Source organism: Medicago truncatula, chromosome 3 (assembly GCF_003473485.1).
Source record: "Medicago truncatula cultivar Jemalong A17 chromosome 3, MtrunA17r5.0-ANR, whole genome shotgun sequence".
Lineage (NCBI taxonomy): Eukaryota > Viridiplantae > Streptophyta > Magnoliopsida > Fabales > Fabaceae > Medicago > Medicago truncatula.
In genome coordinates this window covers 7793845-7811781 of record NC_053044.1, presented here as the reverse complement: position 1 = coordinate 7811781, position 17937 = coordinate 7793845, and the positions used below count along the sequence as shown (strand labels likewise).

Genomic DNA, 17937 nt, shown 5'->3' with positions numbered 1-17937 from the left:
AAAATATACAAATAATAAGGGTTGGTTGGAAACTGTTTGAATTTGCTTATTTTTTAGCTTATGATAAATAACTTACGCAAATAAATAAGTTTTTATGTTAATTCCTAAGCTTTCACTAAGGATAATATCATCATAAACTGTTTTTTCATAAACTATATTGACAAACTTATGAATAATACATAAGAGCTTATGTATTTGCATAAGTTGCTTTACATAAGTTCAAAATAAGTCAATCCAAAACTAAATCAAGTGTGGAGACAACTAGATAAATAGGGAAGTAGTTACAACTAACTATTGTCGACACAAATGGTTAGGTCTTTCACTTACACTGACTATGCATCCCTTTAAACTCGGTAAAAGGGAGTGTAAATCTTTGTTACCGTCCAGTGAGAAACCACCATCCTGTAAACTTCTGTGATTTAATCTTAAAATAAAGCTAATTTACATCAACTGCGTATCCCCCTAAATCACTAAATAAATTTAATAGTAAATTCTAGCGGAGATGTATAGTTCTACAAAACCTTGCACATTTGACCATACAAGCTCTGCATTTTGAACAAAATAAGACAGAAAACAATATTCAAAGGCATTTGGCAAATCAAGCATTAAAAGTAGTTTACTCAGTACCAACCCAACAATAATATGAATTGAATCGGAGATCACTAGACACAAATATAACAGAAGTGGAAACTTCAAAACAGAAAATCCATCTCGAGCACAAGACAAAAATTGTCGGTAAATGATCCATGAATCATTTCCCCTAAATTATTTACCCACCACATACACCAAGCTGAAGGGGTGCAAGTTCAACATGCAATGATTACTAAAATCAAGACCAAGTGTCTACAAGAAAAATACAAAGGCGGCGTGACTTCACCACTGCTCGTATGTATTCCGCCAAATGAGGAAAAATCAATTTTCCATCCATTAAAAAAAATACATATAAGCATTCTTGCGTTTCGTTTTTCTTTTTGTATTCTCTTCGTAATGAATAGCACAGCTCACAGAAGAAATGTATTTACAGTGCATCTTCTTCCAACTTTAAGAGCAACATTTTTCCACATCCAGCAAAACCGCCTACTAACAAATCTACTTCATTCTTCTCGGTACCAAAGCATCTTTGGAGATGTGCTAGTTGTCTGTGATTCTTGCGCGTCCTTCTCCACGGGGCATTTTCTTGGAACCAGCTGCGACAAAATTTGATTCAACAACTCAATAGATGAATTAAGAGGTCTGATTCACACGAATCTCAAATTTTAATGGTATAAATCAAGAATATGATCGCTGAATAATAAACAAATTTAAAACTGTTAATACTCTATGTTGATCTTATAGAACTAATAGAATATTTCAATTAAAAAGGTTAATTACAACTACCCTTTGTCAACATTGGTGGAAATTTATATAACTTTACAAGTTCAATATTGTTGAAGTTAAGGGTAAAAGGTAAAGAGTGAAACTTTTAAAATCTTAGAGCATCTTCAATGGAGCTCTCCTCAATTTGGTACTTCGGTTGGTTTACGTGTATACATCTTTTTTACTTTTTCATCTTTAGTACTAATAAACAGTCAATCTCTCCAACTCAACACCTCAAAAAACAAATTATTGAATATATTCCAGTAAAAACTCCACATAATCACATTTCAACTACAATAACAAGCAAATCTTGTGTTTCCAATCGACAACAATCTCAATTGTTTTCATCAAGCCCCCAATGTTATTGGGTCTACTAACACTGAAAACCCCTGCAAGTATTTTTCCAGTAGGCCCATAAAAATGATTTGGGAGGGAAAGTCAATTACGGAGAGAGGGAATAGACATGAATATTCAGTTAAGGACAGAAACATGATGGGTGTGTGCAATTTCCTACTCTAGGCTTATAGATTGGGGCTTATGGAATTCTTCACAGCTGCCATTTCATTTCTATTCTGTCCTAAACTGAATAGGTAGTACAATCAAGATCTCAATATCCCTTTATGGACTATTTCAAACAAAACTAGATTAAAAGAGTAATTCTCCATAAAATGATCTCAAAATTTTAAACCAAATCAGGAATCCAAGGGAATTGTGTTGGACACTTTGCAGCAGAGAACAATATTAGAAATAAAGAGAAAGAGAGCATACTGTCTTCAACATCCTTGAGCTGGTAATAGTGAGGGGCTATCTCCAACAACCACTCTGCCTTTAACTCTGTGATCTGCAATAAGAATATACAGTTTCAGCTACTCCCAAGCATTCATTGAAAAAAGTCATAAAACGCTTGAATAACTTAAACGTTAAGAATACCTGTCTCATATACTCCTTGGTTGTGAGTACTAGTTCATGGTACACAACCCATTTTGGGAGAACCTACAAGTATAAACAAAGTGGAAGATAAGTAAATAATAAGAGAAAAAAATGGATATATTTTTCTATAACACAGAAGTCCAGTCTTTGCAGTATTTGTAATGAATGTTCACACAACAAAAAATTGATAGAATCCTTTCATTTCAAAATACCTTAAATTGACATCCACATACACACAAAACAAACCACTCCAACAAAACCTTTTCAACTAGATTGTGACAGTTCCGTTCCATAGATAAAACAACACTATAATATCCTACTCATAAGTTCTAAATATGTCTATACAATTTCATTCCTTTTTTTGTACATATCAGATAAGCCCAAAGTTCTAAGCCCCGCTTATCAAGCCCCCTACTAAGCCGTAAGCCCCTTAATTATGAGCTCCCTATAGAGAAATACTTTTGGGCCCCCAGCCCATTATGTCACTATTTGATAAAGACTTGGTAATACTAATCTATTTATAGGAATACATTGACTCAATCCTAAATCAAGAACAACAATAAGTAAGTAGTACAGTATAAAATTTAATCCTAAGAGATGCTCAAGATACTCCAACATAACAAAAAAAGATACTATAAGATATTTTATGATATTCTAATAGCATTCAATATACAAAAAGTACCTGTGCCAGCCCCGAACTAGGATGTATGTGAACAGTCTGCCCATGTTTAAGTGTCCGATACGATCCATTTTTTTGCAATTTTGATGAGTGTGGGAAAAATCCTTCAGTGAATAAAAATTTGAATCAGCAGGATGAAAAAAGATTCTTAATGCAAGTTGATCTTACAAGTTTTTAAAGCTCACCAGATGTTATAGATTTCTTGATGGCATCTAAATCATTAGGATTTGTAGTAAGCTCAATCTCAACCCTCTCTAATAGACCTGCAAGTTGATCACGGATATCCCTCGCCCGTTTCATGCTCCTTACCTAAACATAAAAATAAAATTAAAAAATGCCACAAATATTAACGCCGCTAAACCCTAAAACCTAAACCTTAAATGGCTACTCCTTACACAATTCATGATAAGACATTACAGTGTCCATTAATCTATGTAGTCAAACTCCACCTGGTGGGGAAAGACTATGGTAGAAGTTTTTATGATGTTATCAGTAACTAAAAAATTATCTTAAGTGACATCGAGATATAAATGGTGAAAGAGACAGAGAAACCAAGAGAAGAACAAGAAATAAAAATCAACCAAGCACAAAAAAATAACTACCACAAAAACATGCATCTCCACAGTCAACAAGGGGGTAGGTTTCAACGGCAAAAATATATCTCATCAGTCTTTATCTAAAATGATCAAGAGTACATAATTGAACTTCTTGTGTTTTATGGACTAATTAAATTGGCTAAATTAAATTTAATATTTTTTTTGGGTATCAAATTAAATTTAATATTGGTAAAATGAAGAAACATTTCTAAATAATTATACCACCTCACGTCACTTGATTTTCTCCACTACTAACTCCACGATTTTTCACTTATTCATGTAAATGTACTAGTTTTCATAGCAAAGAACCATACCTGTATATAATTTTCATAACACCATTGTGTTGAATAATTGGTCTCCTTCCAAGAATTGTAGACCTGAAGAAAAGAAAAATTAATAAGTTTCAACAATAATCTAGAACAAGGAAATATATCAATAATAAATTACAACCTAACAAGGATAGATATGCATGCAACCCAACAATACTCTAACTATATCTCATGATTTGATTTATAAAACATTCCATCTATATGAAAAGATATCACAACAGGAACAATGATATATTTTGACATAACTGATAAAGAAAGGAGTGTTTATCGATAGAATGATATAAATACAGAATATCCTACTCCTTGTATTAGAGAGACTAGGATCTCCATCCTAATTTCCACTTCACAATCGAAGACAGATCTTTATTCTTTCTCTGTTACAATTCATATCATGTTATTTCTCTATCTTTCAAGTTCTAACTAATTAACTAATGGTTAGGGGTCTGCCAATACATAACAGCAAATACTCTATGTGTAATGAGATCAACAACTGTCGTTGTCATTTCCAAAGATGCACAAACGAAAATAGACAAGTCAATAACCAACTAAACACAAAAATTTAAAAGTGAATGAACCTTGAGCAACGCCATATGGTCTCCAACATTTCCAGTGTGAAAATTCAGCCTTGCATTGTCTGCATGCACTTGTTTATCCTTTGGACGGTAAAATATTGAGTTTCCAATAGAAAGCATAGCAGCAATGGAAATGATGTCTTCTGAACACTTGTATTTTTCTGAAACCACTATCATTTTTGACAACATAGGATCAAGTGGGAACTCTGCCATCCGTCTACCTACCTTAGTTAACTCACCAAGCTTATTTAAAGCACTTAAAGCAAATAGAAGCTCCAGGGCTTTCAATAAGGCCTCAGCAGGTGGAGGATCCATAAATTCAAAGTGCAACAAGTCATGAATACCAAGACTTTTTAAAGTCAAAACTACATTTGTGAGGTTAGTCCTCTGTATTTCGGGTACTGTGTTATCATCCAAATCATTTTGAAAATTGTATGCAGTATACAACCGGAAGCACTTTCCAGGACCTGTTCTTCCAGATCTACCAGCTCGTTGCATAGCTGAGGCTTTTGAGATGGGAGACACTAGTAAAGACTCCATTCCTGTCTTTGGATTATAACTCTTCATCTTAACAAATCCTGGATCAATGACATACTTTATTCCATCAATTGTCAATGATGTTTCTGCGATATTGGTAGCAAGAACAACCTTTCGTGCCCCTTCAGGAGTTGGTTCAAATATTTTAGCCTGTAGTTCAGTTGGTAGGTTGGCATATATAGGACATATAATTAATTCAGCAATTTTAGTCCCTAAGCCTCTAGTTCGATGCTTCAAGATTTCTTCAGCCGTTTCGATTTCTTCTTGACCAGTAAGGAATATTAATATATCTCCAGGAGGTTGAGTAACATGGATTTGAAGTGCTGTTACAATAGCTGCATCTAAGTAGTCAGCTTCTGGTGCTTTGGTAAAGTGTATTTCAACTGGATACCTTCTCCCTGGAATTTTGAATATCGGAGCAGAATCGAAGTAATCACTGAACTTTTCTGCATCAAGTGTAGCACTTGATATCAGCAACTTAAGATCAGGTCGGAAGCGAGAAATATCCTGTCAAAAAAATTATAATGTTAGATCTAAAAATAAGCTTATTTATTCGATTAACCTGAGCACACGCTTCAGATACATCCAGATATAAGCAAAGAACATGCTTTGATGATTATAGACAGTAACCAAAAATAAGAATCATTGCACGACAAGTTAGAACAAAAATAATACATGTGATCAACATCAAATCAGTCGCCAAGCAAATTATTGCACAAAAGCATGCAAAAAATGTCTTGAATATCCCAATCAAGATACTGATTGTTCAAGGAACAAAATTATATCATCTACCATTCAACTCACTTGGATTACAAAGCAAAAAAAATAAAAAACAAGGGCTCACCTTCACTAATGCAAACAAGATATCAGTTGAGAGTGTCCTTTCATGAGCCTCATCCACCATCACAACACTACAATATTAGCAAACATAGTAAGAAAACAACCATAAAGCATCCAACCTAACCCTGAATCCTAATTCAATATATGCTCACCTATAACTTGCCAGATCAGGCTCACCAAGAAATTCCCTCAGTAACATTCCATCTGTCATATATTTCAGAATAGTCTTGTCTGATGTGCAATCCTCAAAACGGATGGAGTACCCAACCTTTAAAAAGAAAAATTTGAATTAATCATAACTAAAACTAGAAAAGTTCAGTTGGGAAAAAGAGGGAGATATTTATAATTTAATTCTTTATTAATGAAAACCCCATGCTTCCCACATGGTGTACATATTTGTAGTTTGTACCATCTTTTAGGAAGTAAGAAATTTTAAAGAAAATACTGTATTATAACCAACACGGAACATAAAATAATAATATTGAAAAATGAAGATAGCCTACCTCGTGTCCTAGTTTAACACCTAATTCGTGAGCAACTCGAGCAGCCACACTCATAGCAGCAACACGACGTGGCTGAGTACATGCAATCTGTACAAAAATATAACAATTTTAAACTTCTTCCCGATGCCAAGGAAAGGCATGATAACTTCAGAAGTACAACCATTTGCAACAGAATGACACAATCATAAAGCAACACACCATAAAACATACATATAGCTATTTTTTCCATAAATGACAAACAATAGTAGGCAACGACAAAGCATATATAAATAAAAGGAAATATCAGCGAAGCAAAGTAACATTAACTCAACCATATCTACCAATTGTAAAAATAAAAGTAGATATAATATAACAAGGACATCCAATGAAGTTTTAAAATGACTTAACCTATTGTATTAACATCAAAATTTTAAAAAAAATATATGTACAAAAAAGACAATAAAAAAAAAATCAAAACCACACCATTCCATGTTTTGTGTAGCCAGCTTCATGAAGATATTGAGGAATTTGTGTAGTCTTTCCAGAACCGGTTTCACCAACAATTACAAGTACCTATTAAAGGAAATTATTGAAGGTTAATTCAAATGGATATTCAATTATACACATGAAAATGTGAATAAAAAAGTAATGGAATCAAACAAAAACAAAAGACAGTTCATTGACAACAAAGATTTCCTCAAAAACCATAAGGCAGAACTATCAGAATAAAAAATGGGAAAAAGAAAGATAAAAAAGGGAGGTAAACATGCCTGGTGGTCATGAACAGCTTGGAGCAATTCATCCCGATAAGTATAAATGGGTAACTTTTTCCTCTCCTCCTGAAAAAGGAAGTCGGAAAAGTATATGAATATAACATGCATCGGTAGTCAGCTTTAATGAATTAATCTTGTCAAAGATTGAGGATTCAAATCCATAACATTCAAGATTTAAATGATAACTAATAGTCAGCTTCAGATCATCATTTCTTTCTCTAAGAAATAAAATTCAATAACATTGTTATAATTAGTAATTACTTCATAAACCAACATAATAGCAGCCTCAAGTTATCTTTCCAGTTGCAATTTTATACAGAGACGTGACTTCATAGCTTTTCCTTTTTTAGTGTATTGCCTCAACCCATGGGCATGGGCTAAAACTATCACAATAACCATTGGCAAGGCAGTGCCTGTCAAACCACTAACACTAAATAAAGCCATTATTAATTGAGTTATTGAAATGCTACCTGAAGTGCCTCTGCTGCAGACTTTGCTTTGGACTTTTCAATTGAATCTGCCATCTCGTCATTGTCAAACTGCAAAGCAAGTCTGACTCAAAAACAACAATATCACCATTAAACGTCATTAGTCAAGTTGAGTCATTAACATACCTTATCTCCATCCATCACAGATGCCTTGATAAAATCAATTTGGTCCTCGAACACAAACCTACATGCATAAATTGTAATAAATTTATAATCAGTAATGTGCGCACTCAGAGAAAGATACATAATGAATCAGTGTCAATGCTACACCTAAATAAAAAAAGCACACTGAATGAAGACTTCAGTGTCATCCAATACGTAACAACAGAACAAGATTACAGTATGACATTGAGCAACAATTGTTTTAAAAGAACCAACTTACTGGTAATCATCAGAGGCTAGTTTTTTATTTTTGGAGCCATACTTCAGTGTTGCCTTTCCTAGAAGATAATATCAAAGAATGCAAAAATATGAAAACACAGAAAAAGAACAGGGATTTAATTTTTCAAAAGGTACATATTATAAGGAGCGTAATAATAAAGAGATATTTACCGATTTGATGTTCCTCCCATGCCTCTTGTTCAGCAAATGGATTCATCTTTTCCTCAGCATTTGTATCCCTACAGATAAACAAAATTAAAGATATCCAATAAGGTTGTTAGAAAGGGAGAATGAGATAAAGTGAGAGAGAATCTAGCAGAGTTTAATCTGAATTATTCTTGTATATTCAATCTGAATGTGATGGAGTACAATGATACATTTATAGTATAGAAAGATGTAACTAACTTCTTACTGAATTGTCAGCTGTTGCTAACTGTCTCAAACAGAATTCTGACTGGTGGAGGTTAGAGTATTGGCCAAAGCCCAACTCTTAATGGTGGAGGTTAGAGTATAGGGCCAAAGCCCAACTCTTTACAAGATAGCAGTTATGTTGTACATTCTCAATAAAGGCAAGTACCTTTTGGAAACTCATGGGATAAAAAGCAGAGAAAATACATTATAAATGGTATCCTGTTAATAGTTCATATCTGATTCCTTTTTCTTTTTATATTTTTTCAATCGTAGTGGAGATCATGTGGTAAGTGAGAACCTGTAACGCTGCATAGCCACAGAAAATCTCTTTTCTTGATTAACGCCGCCTTCTTGATCATAAGCGTCTGGCATTCTATACTACAATTCCAGAAGAACATGAGAGTTTAGCAAAGACAGATATAGATGTTTATTTAACTTATCACAATCCCAAATGATCCCTTTGTCAAGGATCCTGTCCCAATTTTCCAAAAAGATTAGAGATTGTAATATTTTTATACATTATGCCATTACAAATGAGAAGGATCGCCATGTTATAAAACTACACAGATTCAGTAAAGGAATTAAACAAGTCATCATCAACAGAAAGCAAAAGCATAACCAAATATATATAACAAGAAGGGTTAAATATGTCTTTAATCCCATTAAAATAACAACCATTCAAATTTAGTCCATATAAATATTTTATTCATGTGCAGTCCCAGTATTTAGCAAAAAAAATATGTTTTTAGTCTTCTCTCGGAAGAGATTAAAAACATAATTTTTAATAGTGATTTAAAGATGAAGGGTTGTCATTTTATAGGCACCCGCAACATATTTAACCCTAACAAGAACATCTGGCAAATAGCTTATCTTGAATGAATAAAAAAAGTGACTACTTTTCAACAACGATCAACCATGAAGGAATAAAAAAACCGATCCTGATCTAACACTCATTATTCATGAAATACAAACTTATTGATTACCTCATTCACATTGTCTGCCTCCTCTGACCGCTTTTTTATAAGTTCATATAGTTCTTTCTTGTGCCTGGGGAGAAATAAAAAAACTTTAGAACTTTTTCATTCTAAAGATACAGAAGATATATCTTTGCTATTAGTGAATATACAGCTCTTTAAGAGCTCAGCATAATGATGGAAGGGTTCTAGCTCTCATGTACAAAGGCAGAATACACAAGTATGCCTCTTATTCCCGTAACAAACAGGTTTGAATTTTTAACTAAACTAAATTAAATAGATAATAATTTAAATAATATGTTTCAGGCATGGTTAATATGGTTATACATAAGAATATCACTTGTATTGATGCAAGGCCCATAGAACAATGGAAGAAAGTATACAGAATAGTGCATCTATTTTGATATATGCCACGTACAAGACAAGTATTATGATATATTTCACACTAAAAAAATAACATCTTCATCTAAAGGACTTAAACATCCAGAGCACCAAGTATTTTAGTGTTATTACTAAAAACTGAAAAGTAGATAGATAGAGCAAAAAGAAGAATCAAACATCTTTGGTGAATGTATAACAAGAAAATGAGTATGTCCTATGCCGCTTGAATGAAAGAGAGACGGGGAAAATTATATCTAGAAACATCTAGCAAGGATATCCGACCTCATGGCAGATGACACTAACAGACAAGCTAAAAACTCACTCCCATAACATATTTACTTGAACACTGGCACCATCAAAATTGGGTACGCAGAATAATAGAACAAAGATAGAGAGAGTTCAGAATCATGCAGAGAGAACAAAGATAAAAATCGAGGAATTTTGAAGCATACAGAGATTAAGAAATGGTTTCAACGCACAGAGAGATATTACGAAAAATCGAGTTCAGTAGAGATTACAAAAAAGAAGTTTGTCCTTTTTCATTTTGTCACAGTATATACCGCTATTACCATATTTGTAAAAGAAAACTGCGGCTTTTTAAGAAATTATTGGAATACTTTATGTATTCTTAAAAATTTAAATATCAGAAGACAATAAAAGAAAAAGCGAATCTAAGCATTTGAGTGTAGCTTTAAAATTAGAAAAAAAGAAAGGCTAGGGTACCGAGGTTGGGTAAAGAATTTCCTTTGCATAATTTGCTTGACACTACTTTTTATAGGGAAAACAATTTTAAAGAAATAAAAATGTATCATAAAGTAACAAAAGAAAAATTGAAGGAGAACTGAAAAAAGCAACTAGTACCTTAACTCACGCTGTTCCACTTCTGAAAGCTTCACACCATCAAATAGATATTGTTCATCTTCAATATCATCTCTGCAATAATCGTGCAAAAGGTTATCAATTTCAACTAGAAGATTAAGGAAAAATAACATTATAACGCATAACAGATATGTCGAAGATACCAAATATTAATTTGTTCATCAACAGAAAATCAGAACTGGAAACAACCTTACGAAAATAAACAAAACGGAAGTAGAATCATACCTCAGTTCTTCTAATTTCTTTTCCTCCCTTTTCTTCAAGTATTCTTGCCGTGAATACTTTCTGAAATAGCAGAAAAACAATAAGCAAAGTGACATACTGCAGCCAACTTTACGCCATCAAAAGTGTATCTTATTTAAACAAAAAATAAAAAGAAAAAAGAACAACAGAGCCTTATGCACTATATGTTGTTTGTTATTAGGGCAAATGACACCAATGGGTAATATCAAAAACCTAAATTTCAACAAGTCCATCTGAAGTCTTTTCCAAACCATGCCCTGGATGATTTTTTTTAGAGTATAAGAATTTGTGAAGACTAAGATTAGTCTAGCGGTGAGGTGTTTGGGTAGTATGCATGAGGTCCTAGGTTCAAACCTTGTTGCCCCCATTGCACACCACAAAAAATGGTTCATATACTTATTTATGAAATTAGTTTTGTTAGATCTTCAGTTTACTCCTCTCCTCTGTCTTGGAGACTAGTCGGAATTTTAAAGCATCGGTCTACAAGATACTAAGTAGTTAGCAGTACACCTCTTAAATAGCTCCAAGTAAAATATTTCTTCTTCTGAACCCTTATCTTAACAACTATCTGGCAAATGGCAGAAATTTGTGGTTCTTATGACTGCTAATGAAATAATTTTTCCACACAATACAATCATATATGTATAATAGCAAACCTCAAAGAACGCAGATCATCCTGCTCTGCAGCATTAGATCTTCGAATTGCTTCTTCTGTTGGAAGAAAGATTGAACCAAGAAATTAAAATCAACATTTGGATATAAAGGCACATTTGCACTTATGTGTGCGTGTAAGCTCAACCATCCACTTGCATACCTTCCTCCTTTCGTGTTAATTTTTGTTCAGTCAACTGATAAACAAGAAACAATTCAAACATTTAGAATGAAGACACAGAAAAGTTAAAAATGGGAGCAAATGATATATATATATATATATATATATATATATATATATATATATATATATATATATATATATATAGAGAGAGAGAGAGAGAGAGAGAGTAAAGAATCTCACAAGATGTAAAAGCAAAACAAGTTCCTAATGGATATGATCTAATATGCATTTTAAGACTGATAATAGCAATATCCAGAAAGTTTTCAGCACTAAGATACAGGATGTCCACAGACATTACTACCCACCTTCCACACATTTTTACCCATTCTTCAAAACAAGTTCTCTTTTTTTTTATCCAAAAGGAAGTATTGATGTAGATACTACTAAGACACCAACTTAAGCATAATGGCATCAAACAAACAAAAAAAACAGATTCATAAAAGAAAAGCCTTCGGGTTCGGGTGCAATTGACCAATTAAATCCAACTATTAATGAGTACCTTCCGTGTTGCTGCAGCATCTCTTTCTCTCATATGCTGCACTAATTCATCCTTTTCTCTTTGATCTTTCAGTCTTTCTTCTTCTGACTGTTTACATTTAGACAAGTTAGAATTGATTAATATTTATAAAACAATAAGAATGCTTTAACAAAACCGATTAATAAGAGAGTTCTATAAGCAAAGAAAGAAAAATTAACAAAGGTCTCTTTGGTATATCAACAAAAATTAAACTATTACAAAATCCTTTTCTCCTTTTTGAGAACATAAATCATATTAAATTTTAATACCAAAAGAAAATAGAGGCACAAACTCAGTGATCAATGGAGTTGAACATATATATCAATAAACCTAGCTAAAAAATATATATAAATCTGAGGGACAGCGCAACAGAATTAATCAAACAAGTGGATATAATAGAAGTCTCGTCATCAGTACCAGCTGCAAAACTATGTCATATATTAGCACATGTAGACATTAAAAAAATGATACCTCTGAACCACTCTCTTCATCAGGGGAAGTTCTTCTCTTAACCTGCCTTTCCCTTTCTTTCCTTGAAATTACCTGCATCGATGCATTTGATCAAAATAAGTCAAACCTTGTTAGAAGAAACATTGATCAGCAACTTACCATGAGCACAAATATGGAAGTGAAACTAATAGGTTATGAACACTTTGCCTCATCTTCTTGATCATCTTGAACTTCAGTTTTCTTCCTGAAACGTTTTTTATGATTGTCTGGCTTTCTAGATGTAGAAGCAGTAGTTATCGACGATTTATCGTCACCACCAACAGTATGGTCATCGTCAATATCGTCATCATCCTTCAAAATTGTGTAAGTCGCCTGCTTCCTTGCCAACATTGCAGCTTCTCTCTCTTGTTTTTGATATTGCTATTATAGAGCACAAAAAGATCAATAGCCAGCAGATACTAAATACTTCTGTAAGAAAGGATTTGCTGGATATACACTAAGAAAAAGGTAGTATATTCATTGTGTCTTGGATCAAAACTCACATTTAAGCCGGATGATCTACGAGGAACTCTTGAGAAAATTTCTTCCGCAAACGCACGGGAGTCTGTTGTTGAAATCCCACAATCCACTAGCTTTCCCACTAAATCAGCTGGTGAAGCAGCTTGCTTAGCTGCAAAACCAAAAAGATATTACTGAAATATAGCATGTGAATCCCAGAGTACCATTTCCAAAATGATTATATAGAATTATTTTTAGGGTGATAGAAATGATCTTAGATGAATTACATATTCCAATCATGTACTGTACAACTGTGCGCTGAGAATATCCAAGTAGTGACATCAACTTATCTGAAACCCATGTCTTTAGATCGTCATCGCTCGCCATTTTCACTGCAAGGAATAAAATAAATCAGCCTAATTTTGGATTAAGATGTCAGGGAGCATAAAGAGTGGTTCTGACCATGATGTTAAAAAATGTTTATCAGCCCATATAGAACTCAATCAGCAGTAGCAAATAGAAACGGAGAATGTAAAACATATGTAGCCATTGCAAGAAGTGTTAATGCAAAAAAATAAGACTAGTGAAATTATGTTCGATAGAAAAAAAAATTGAAGACAACTTAATTCCATGGAAAACTATTGCTTTGCTTCCTTTGAAATTAAGGGTATGTATGGTTTAAATGAGTGGATGGAGTGGAGGGGATGGGAGAGATTTAAATAAATATTTTTAGTTGAGAAGAGGGGCAGAGTGAGTAGGAGGGAGACAAGTCTTCCTGTTTGATTCATGAGAGGGAAGGGAGAGATTTCAGTACATGGAAAGGGTTAATTTAAATAACTTAACTGTATTTTTGTTACATTTTATGCAATGATATCTTAGTCACTGCATTTGACATCTCTCCCCTATCCTTAGACTAACAACGGTTAAGGCATGAAGATTTGAATCAATGCAAACCCAACAGGTTGGAATATATATTGATGTATACAACAACAACTAAGCTTTATCCCACTAAGTGGGGTCGGCTACATGGATCAAATGACGTTATAATGTTCTATAATATATCATATCCCGATCCAATCTAACCCATTGATCTCTAGATCTTTCGTAACAGTTTCTCTTATAGTTTTTCTAGGTTTTCCAATATCTTAGTAATTTGACTACTCTCCATCCGATCTACTCTCCTTGCTACAAAATCTACAGGTTTGCTCTCTACATGCCCAAACCACATGAGCCGAGTTTCCACCATCTTCTCTCTCTCTCTAAATGCATGCAATGTAGGGAACCATATTCAAAAAAGAGCAATATAATGCAATAGCATCTCGAGGATGATAGCAGAATGCCAAAAATCTGCTATGTGAAATAGCAGATAGTGTTGCGGGAAAATAACGGAAGCCGCATAGCAGTTGAAATAAGTCAATTATAGTAAGGGTCTTGCTAACGAGTGCCCTAAGGGCACTCTTTAAGGATACTCAATTACGAAACTATTCATTAGAAAAGCTTAATATTTCGATTTCCAATGCATTCAATGCACAAGTTTCGATAAAAACTTACTATTTAAAGTTCTTAAGGAGTGCCCTTAGGGCACTCATTGGCATTTCCCTTATATTGATAAGGCACGCTACATAGAAATAAAAAAGGGAATGGAGGCAAAGCATGGGTTACATATTGAAAGGTTTACTTATTTACGGTTAACATAGGAGTAATACTCTATTTTGAAAATAGGCCATGTTTGGCACATGCAAAATCCATTTAATTATTTAAAAATACCCTAAAATTCTCTTTTTCTGCTATTGCCGCTGCATCTGCTAGCGGAAACTGAAATAGCAGCCACTATTGCCTTATTAGAGAAACTAGGATAGCATCACAGTTTTCATAGCAGATTCAACAAAATACACTATGCTATAACGCTATAGTCACTATTGGACAACACTAAGAGAGATAGTGCAAAGTCGTCCTGTGCATAACCATTTTCTGAATTGGCAAGCAGTGGGAAGTAGGAGAACATTCTATTGTAAGACAGGTATATCATATAACAGTATAGATGGTGGGAGGCAAGTTAGGACTTCCTAGGACTTGGCTGGGTTATTTTTTCCTTCTTTCTTTTCCATCCAGTTTCAAACTATAATCACACTTGATACAAGCCTAGAATTTGTACGTAGTATACAATTTATTCTCTCTCTGTTTCTTGTTATTTTCTGACAACTATCACACCAATGCTAACAAGTTTTCTAGACATGTCAACAATAAATAAATAAATAAAAGAGGGGGCCTTATTTTTTGCTGGGAGTTCAAAACCCTTAGATACACACATGTGTCTAACATTCCTCTTTTATCCTTATCTTGCTCTCTAATCAGGTGACAGTTGAATTCAACAGAAAATATTATAATAATACTCTTTTGTCAGAAGCTCGAGACTTGACCATTTTGTGAGCTTTATTATCATCCTAAAAGGAAGTAGTTTCTGCTAGTGGAAATTGTGAGTCTAAGATAATTGCTCGGGGTATTTAAAATGAGATTAGTGTTATCAATAGCAGATCATAGAAAATAACAGTTTGTTCAAATTCTGTTACACATCAGTGCAATAGCCACTGTTCCGCAGTATTTTGTATTCTATAGCGTATGGGGAACAATAGTGATTTGTTCAAATTCCGCTATGCAATATCGCTATAGTGCCAGTATTTTACAACATTGTTTCTACCGACTACTTCCTTAGAATTACCGAAATAAACAAGCTGAATGCTGGAATTCTGAATCATAAAATCTTTCCTACTAAATCTAAAACTTTAATTATGAAATTGAGCATACAATTAGGGTTTCAATTTCAACACAAATATTTATGTGATTTCTCATTGTTAGTTCAATCAACCATTCTGATCATTTCGTTATCCTTACTTCAAATGTGATTATTTCCACAAAATAATTAACCTAATTTACAAAACAAAGATTAATCGATACGCTATAACTCATTCACAAGAATTTACATAGAAGCAGTGGCGGAGCCAGACAAAAAAATTTGGGATGGCCGTTATCAAATAAACTACAATATATAAATCATATTATTTTTTTTAAACGGGGATTTTTTTTTTAATAAGCAAAAATAAGACTTTATTAAAATACAGGAAGAACATCTCAGAGCACAAGAAATGCTAAAAAGATGTCCAGTAGAACCACTTGACAACACCAAATACAAGAACAAGGAAGCCAATGAGCTCCTAAAGGGATATTAATCTTGAACACCAGTAGAACCACTAAGAGCCCCCAATTCGAACAAGATGCCAAAATTTACCTCCAAGATTTGACAATTCTTAATCACTAATGCACTTATGCGCCTACAAACAATTCAAATAAATACAAGTTACAAAACTGAACGCTGCAACTTGCTACCTTTATAGTACTTGCCAAGCTTGCAATAACTGAATCCTTAACATTTAATATGAAAATCAGCTTGAAATGCTACTGTCAATTAAGTGAACAGCTATGCATCCTATTCAAACACACATGCGCCTGATAACAGAATAGAAAAACACTGTCAAATACCAAAATTAGCATTCATGTTAAAACTGCCGCCTCCTCTTGCTGTCCAATTCTAGCTGACTTAACTGTGGATACACTTAGCACAATTATACTCCCTCTACTTCTGAGCATAAACCCGATACACTCCCCAGTGCAACAAATCAAAAGCCGTCACTCCCAACATCAGCAAGAAAACGCCTCAAACAGATCCCACCGCAACTAAACCGAAATAGAGTCCTGATCTCTAAAAAGATGTTCTAATCTGCCTTAGCCTCATACACTTCAAACACAGGATTTAAATTGAGACATTACCAAGACCATTACTCTTAGGTAGATTGGATGCATCAGCAAAACATATATGAAAACCTTGATTTACCTAAGCAGTAGTATTATTAACAAAAATAAAAAATCCCCTTTTGTTTTGATCAGGGTTATGGGAAAATTGAACTGTCATTACTTACTAACAAATGAAGAATCAGATTAAGATACACTTACAATTTTATTTTAGGGTTTGTAGAGAGATTGAGACCAATGAAAAATCAGAGTCAGAAACTGATGCAGAGAGTTCTCCGGTCGCGGGATTGCCCGTGGGAGAGGGTGGTGACTGATGTCGTGGGATTGCCTGTGGGTGAAGGGGAAGAGAAATTATGGTTGTTCTTTTCTTTCCCGTTCTGGAGAACCCTATGATAGAAGAGGATCAAATTAAAATTACACTATGTGACACCGTTCAATAATTTCTCATCAAATGCATAAATTAAACCCTCTCTCTGAGGCATTTGCGTTATCAGAGGAAGCTATTGCGAATGCAAATCGCGATGGAATCGTATACGCGCACGTGCAGCAGAAGAGGGGAAGGATAATTGGGAAAGAAGAAAGAATAAGGAAAACCTGGCGTTTCTCACGGTTTAGGGAGGATTCTTTGCAGCGGCGACGAACTCCGACGGCGTTTTCTGGCGAGGTTTTCGGTTTCCGGCAAAGCGGGTTCAGTGCAACACTCCAAGTTCCTTTTTTTTTTTTTTTGACAAAAACACTCCAAGTTCTTGTTTTGGTGATTTAAGGGTTTTAATTGTAAAAATCTTTTTATATTTTGGTTATACGTATAATCTTTTTATATTCATTAAATTCTTATATCTCAAAAATAATGAAAGAAGAAATATTACTTATATTATTATAATCCATAATTTATTAAAGGAAATTGCATTTTTGGTCCGTTAACTATTTAGGTAGTATCACTTTGGTCCCTTAATTAAAATTCGATTTATTTTGGTCCCTT

The 17937-nt window shown here is 33.8% G+C and overlaps 1 protein-coding gene across 4 annotated transcripts; it reads right to left on the bottom strand.

Annotated features, from left to right (window-relative positions):
- Nucleotides 1-579: 579 nt before the first annotated feature.
- Nucleotides 580-17716, bottom strand: LOC25488674 (pre-mRNA-splicing factor ATP-dependent RNA helicase DEAH1). Of its 4 annotated transcripts, XM_024780140.2 has the most exons (30): nt 17553-17716; nt 17160-17345; nt 16536-16655; nt 13439-13543; nt 13196-13323; nt 12861-13073; nt 12675-12746; nt 12186-12272; nt 11666-11699; nt 11508-11562; nt 10834-10893; nt 10591-10662; nt 9358-9421; nt 8673-8752; nt 8135-8202; nt 7965-8022; nt 7709-7766; nt 7565-7633; nt 7092-7160; nt 6805-6894; nt 6343-6429; nt 5992-6107; nt 5844-5910; nt 4466-5506; nt 3876-3938; nt 3151-3274; nt 2969-3069; nt 2287-2349; nt 2125-2197; nt 580-1187 (listed from the first exon to the last, which is right to left on the bottom strand). In XM_024780140.2, the coding sequence occupies exons 4-30, from the start codon at nt 13536-13538 to the stop codon at nt 1132-1134; spliced, it is 3168 nt and encodes a 1055-aa protein (XP_024635908.1). In that variant the 5' UTR covers nt 13539-13543; nt 16536-16655; nt 17160-17345; nt 17553-17716; the 3' UTR covers nt 580-1131. The 4 variants fall into 4 exon arrangements, with proteins under 4 accessions (XP_024635908.1, XP_013459064.1, XP_024635909.1 ...); XM_013603610.3 differs by lacking the exon at nt 16536-16655; XM_024780141.2 differs by lacking the exon at nt 16536-16655 and having other exon boundaries at nt 17160-17335.
- Nucleotides 17717-17937: the final 221 nt, after the last annotated feature.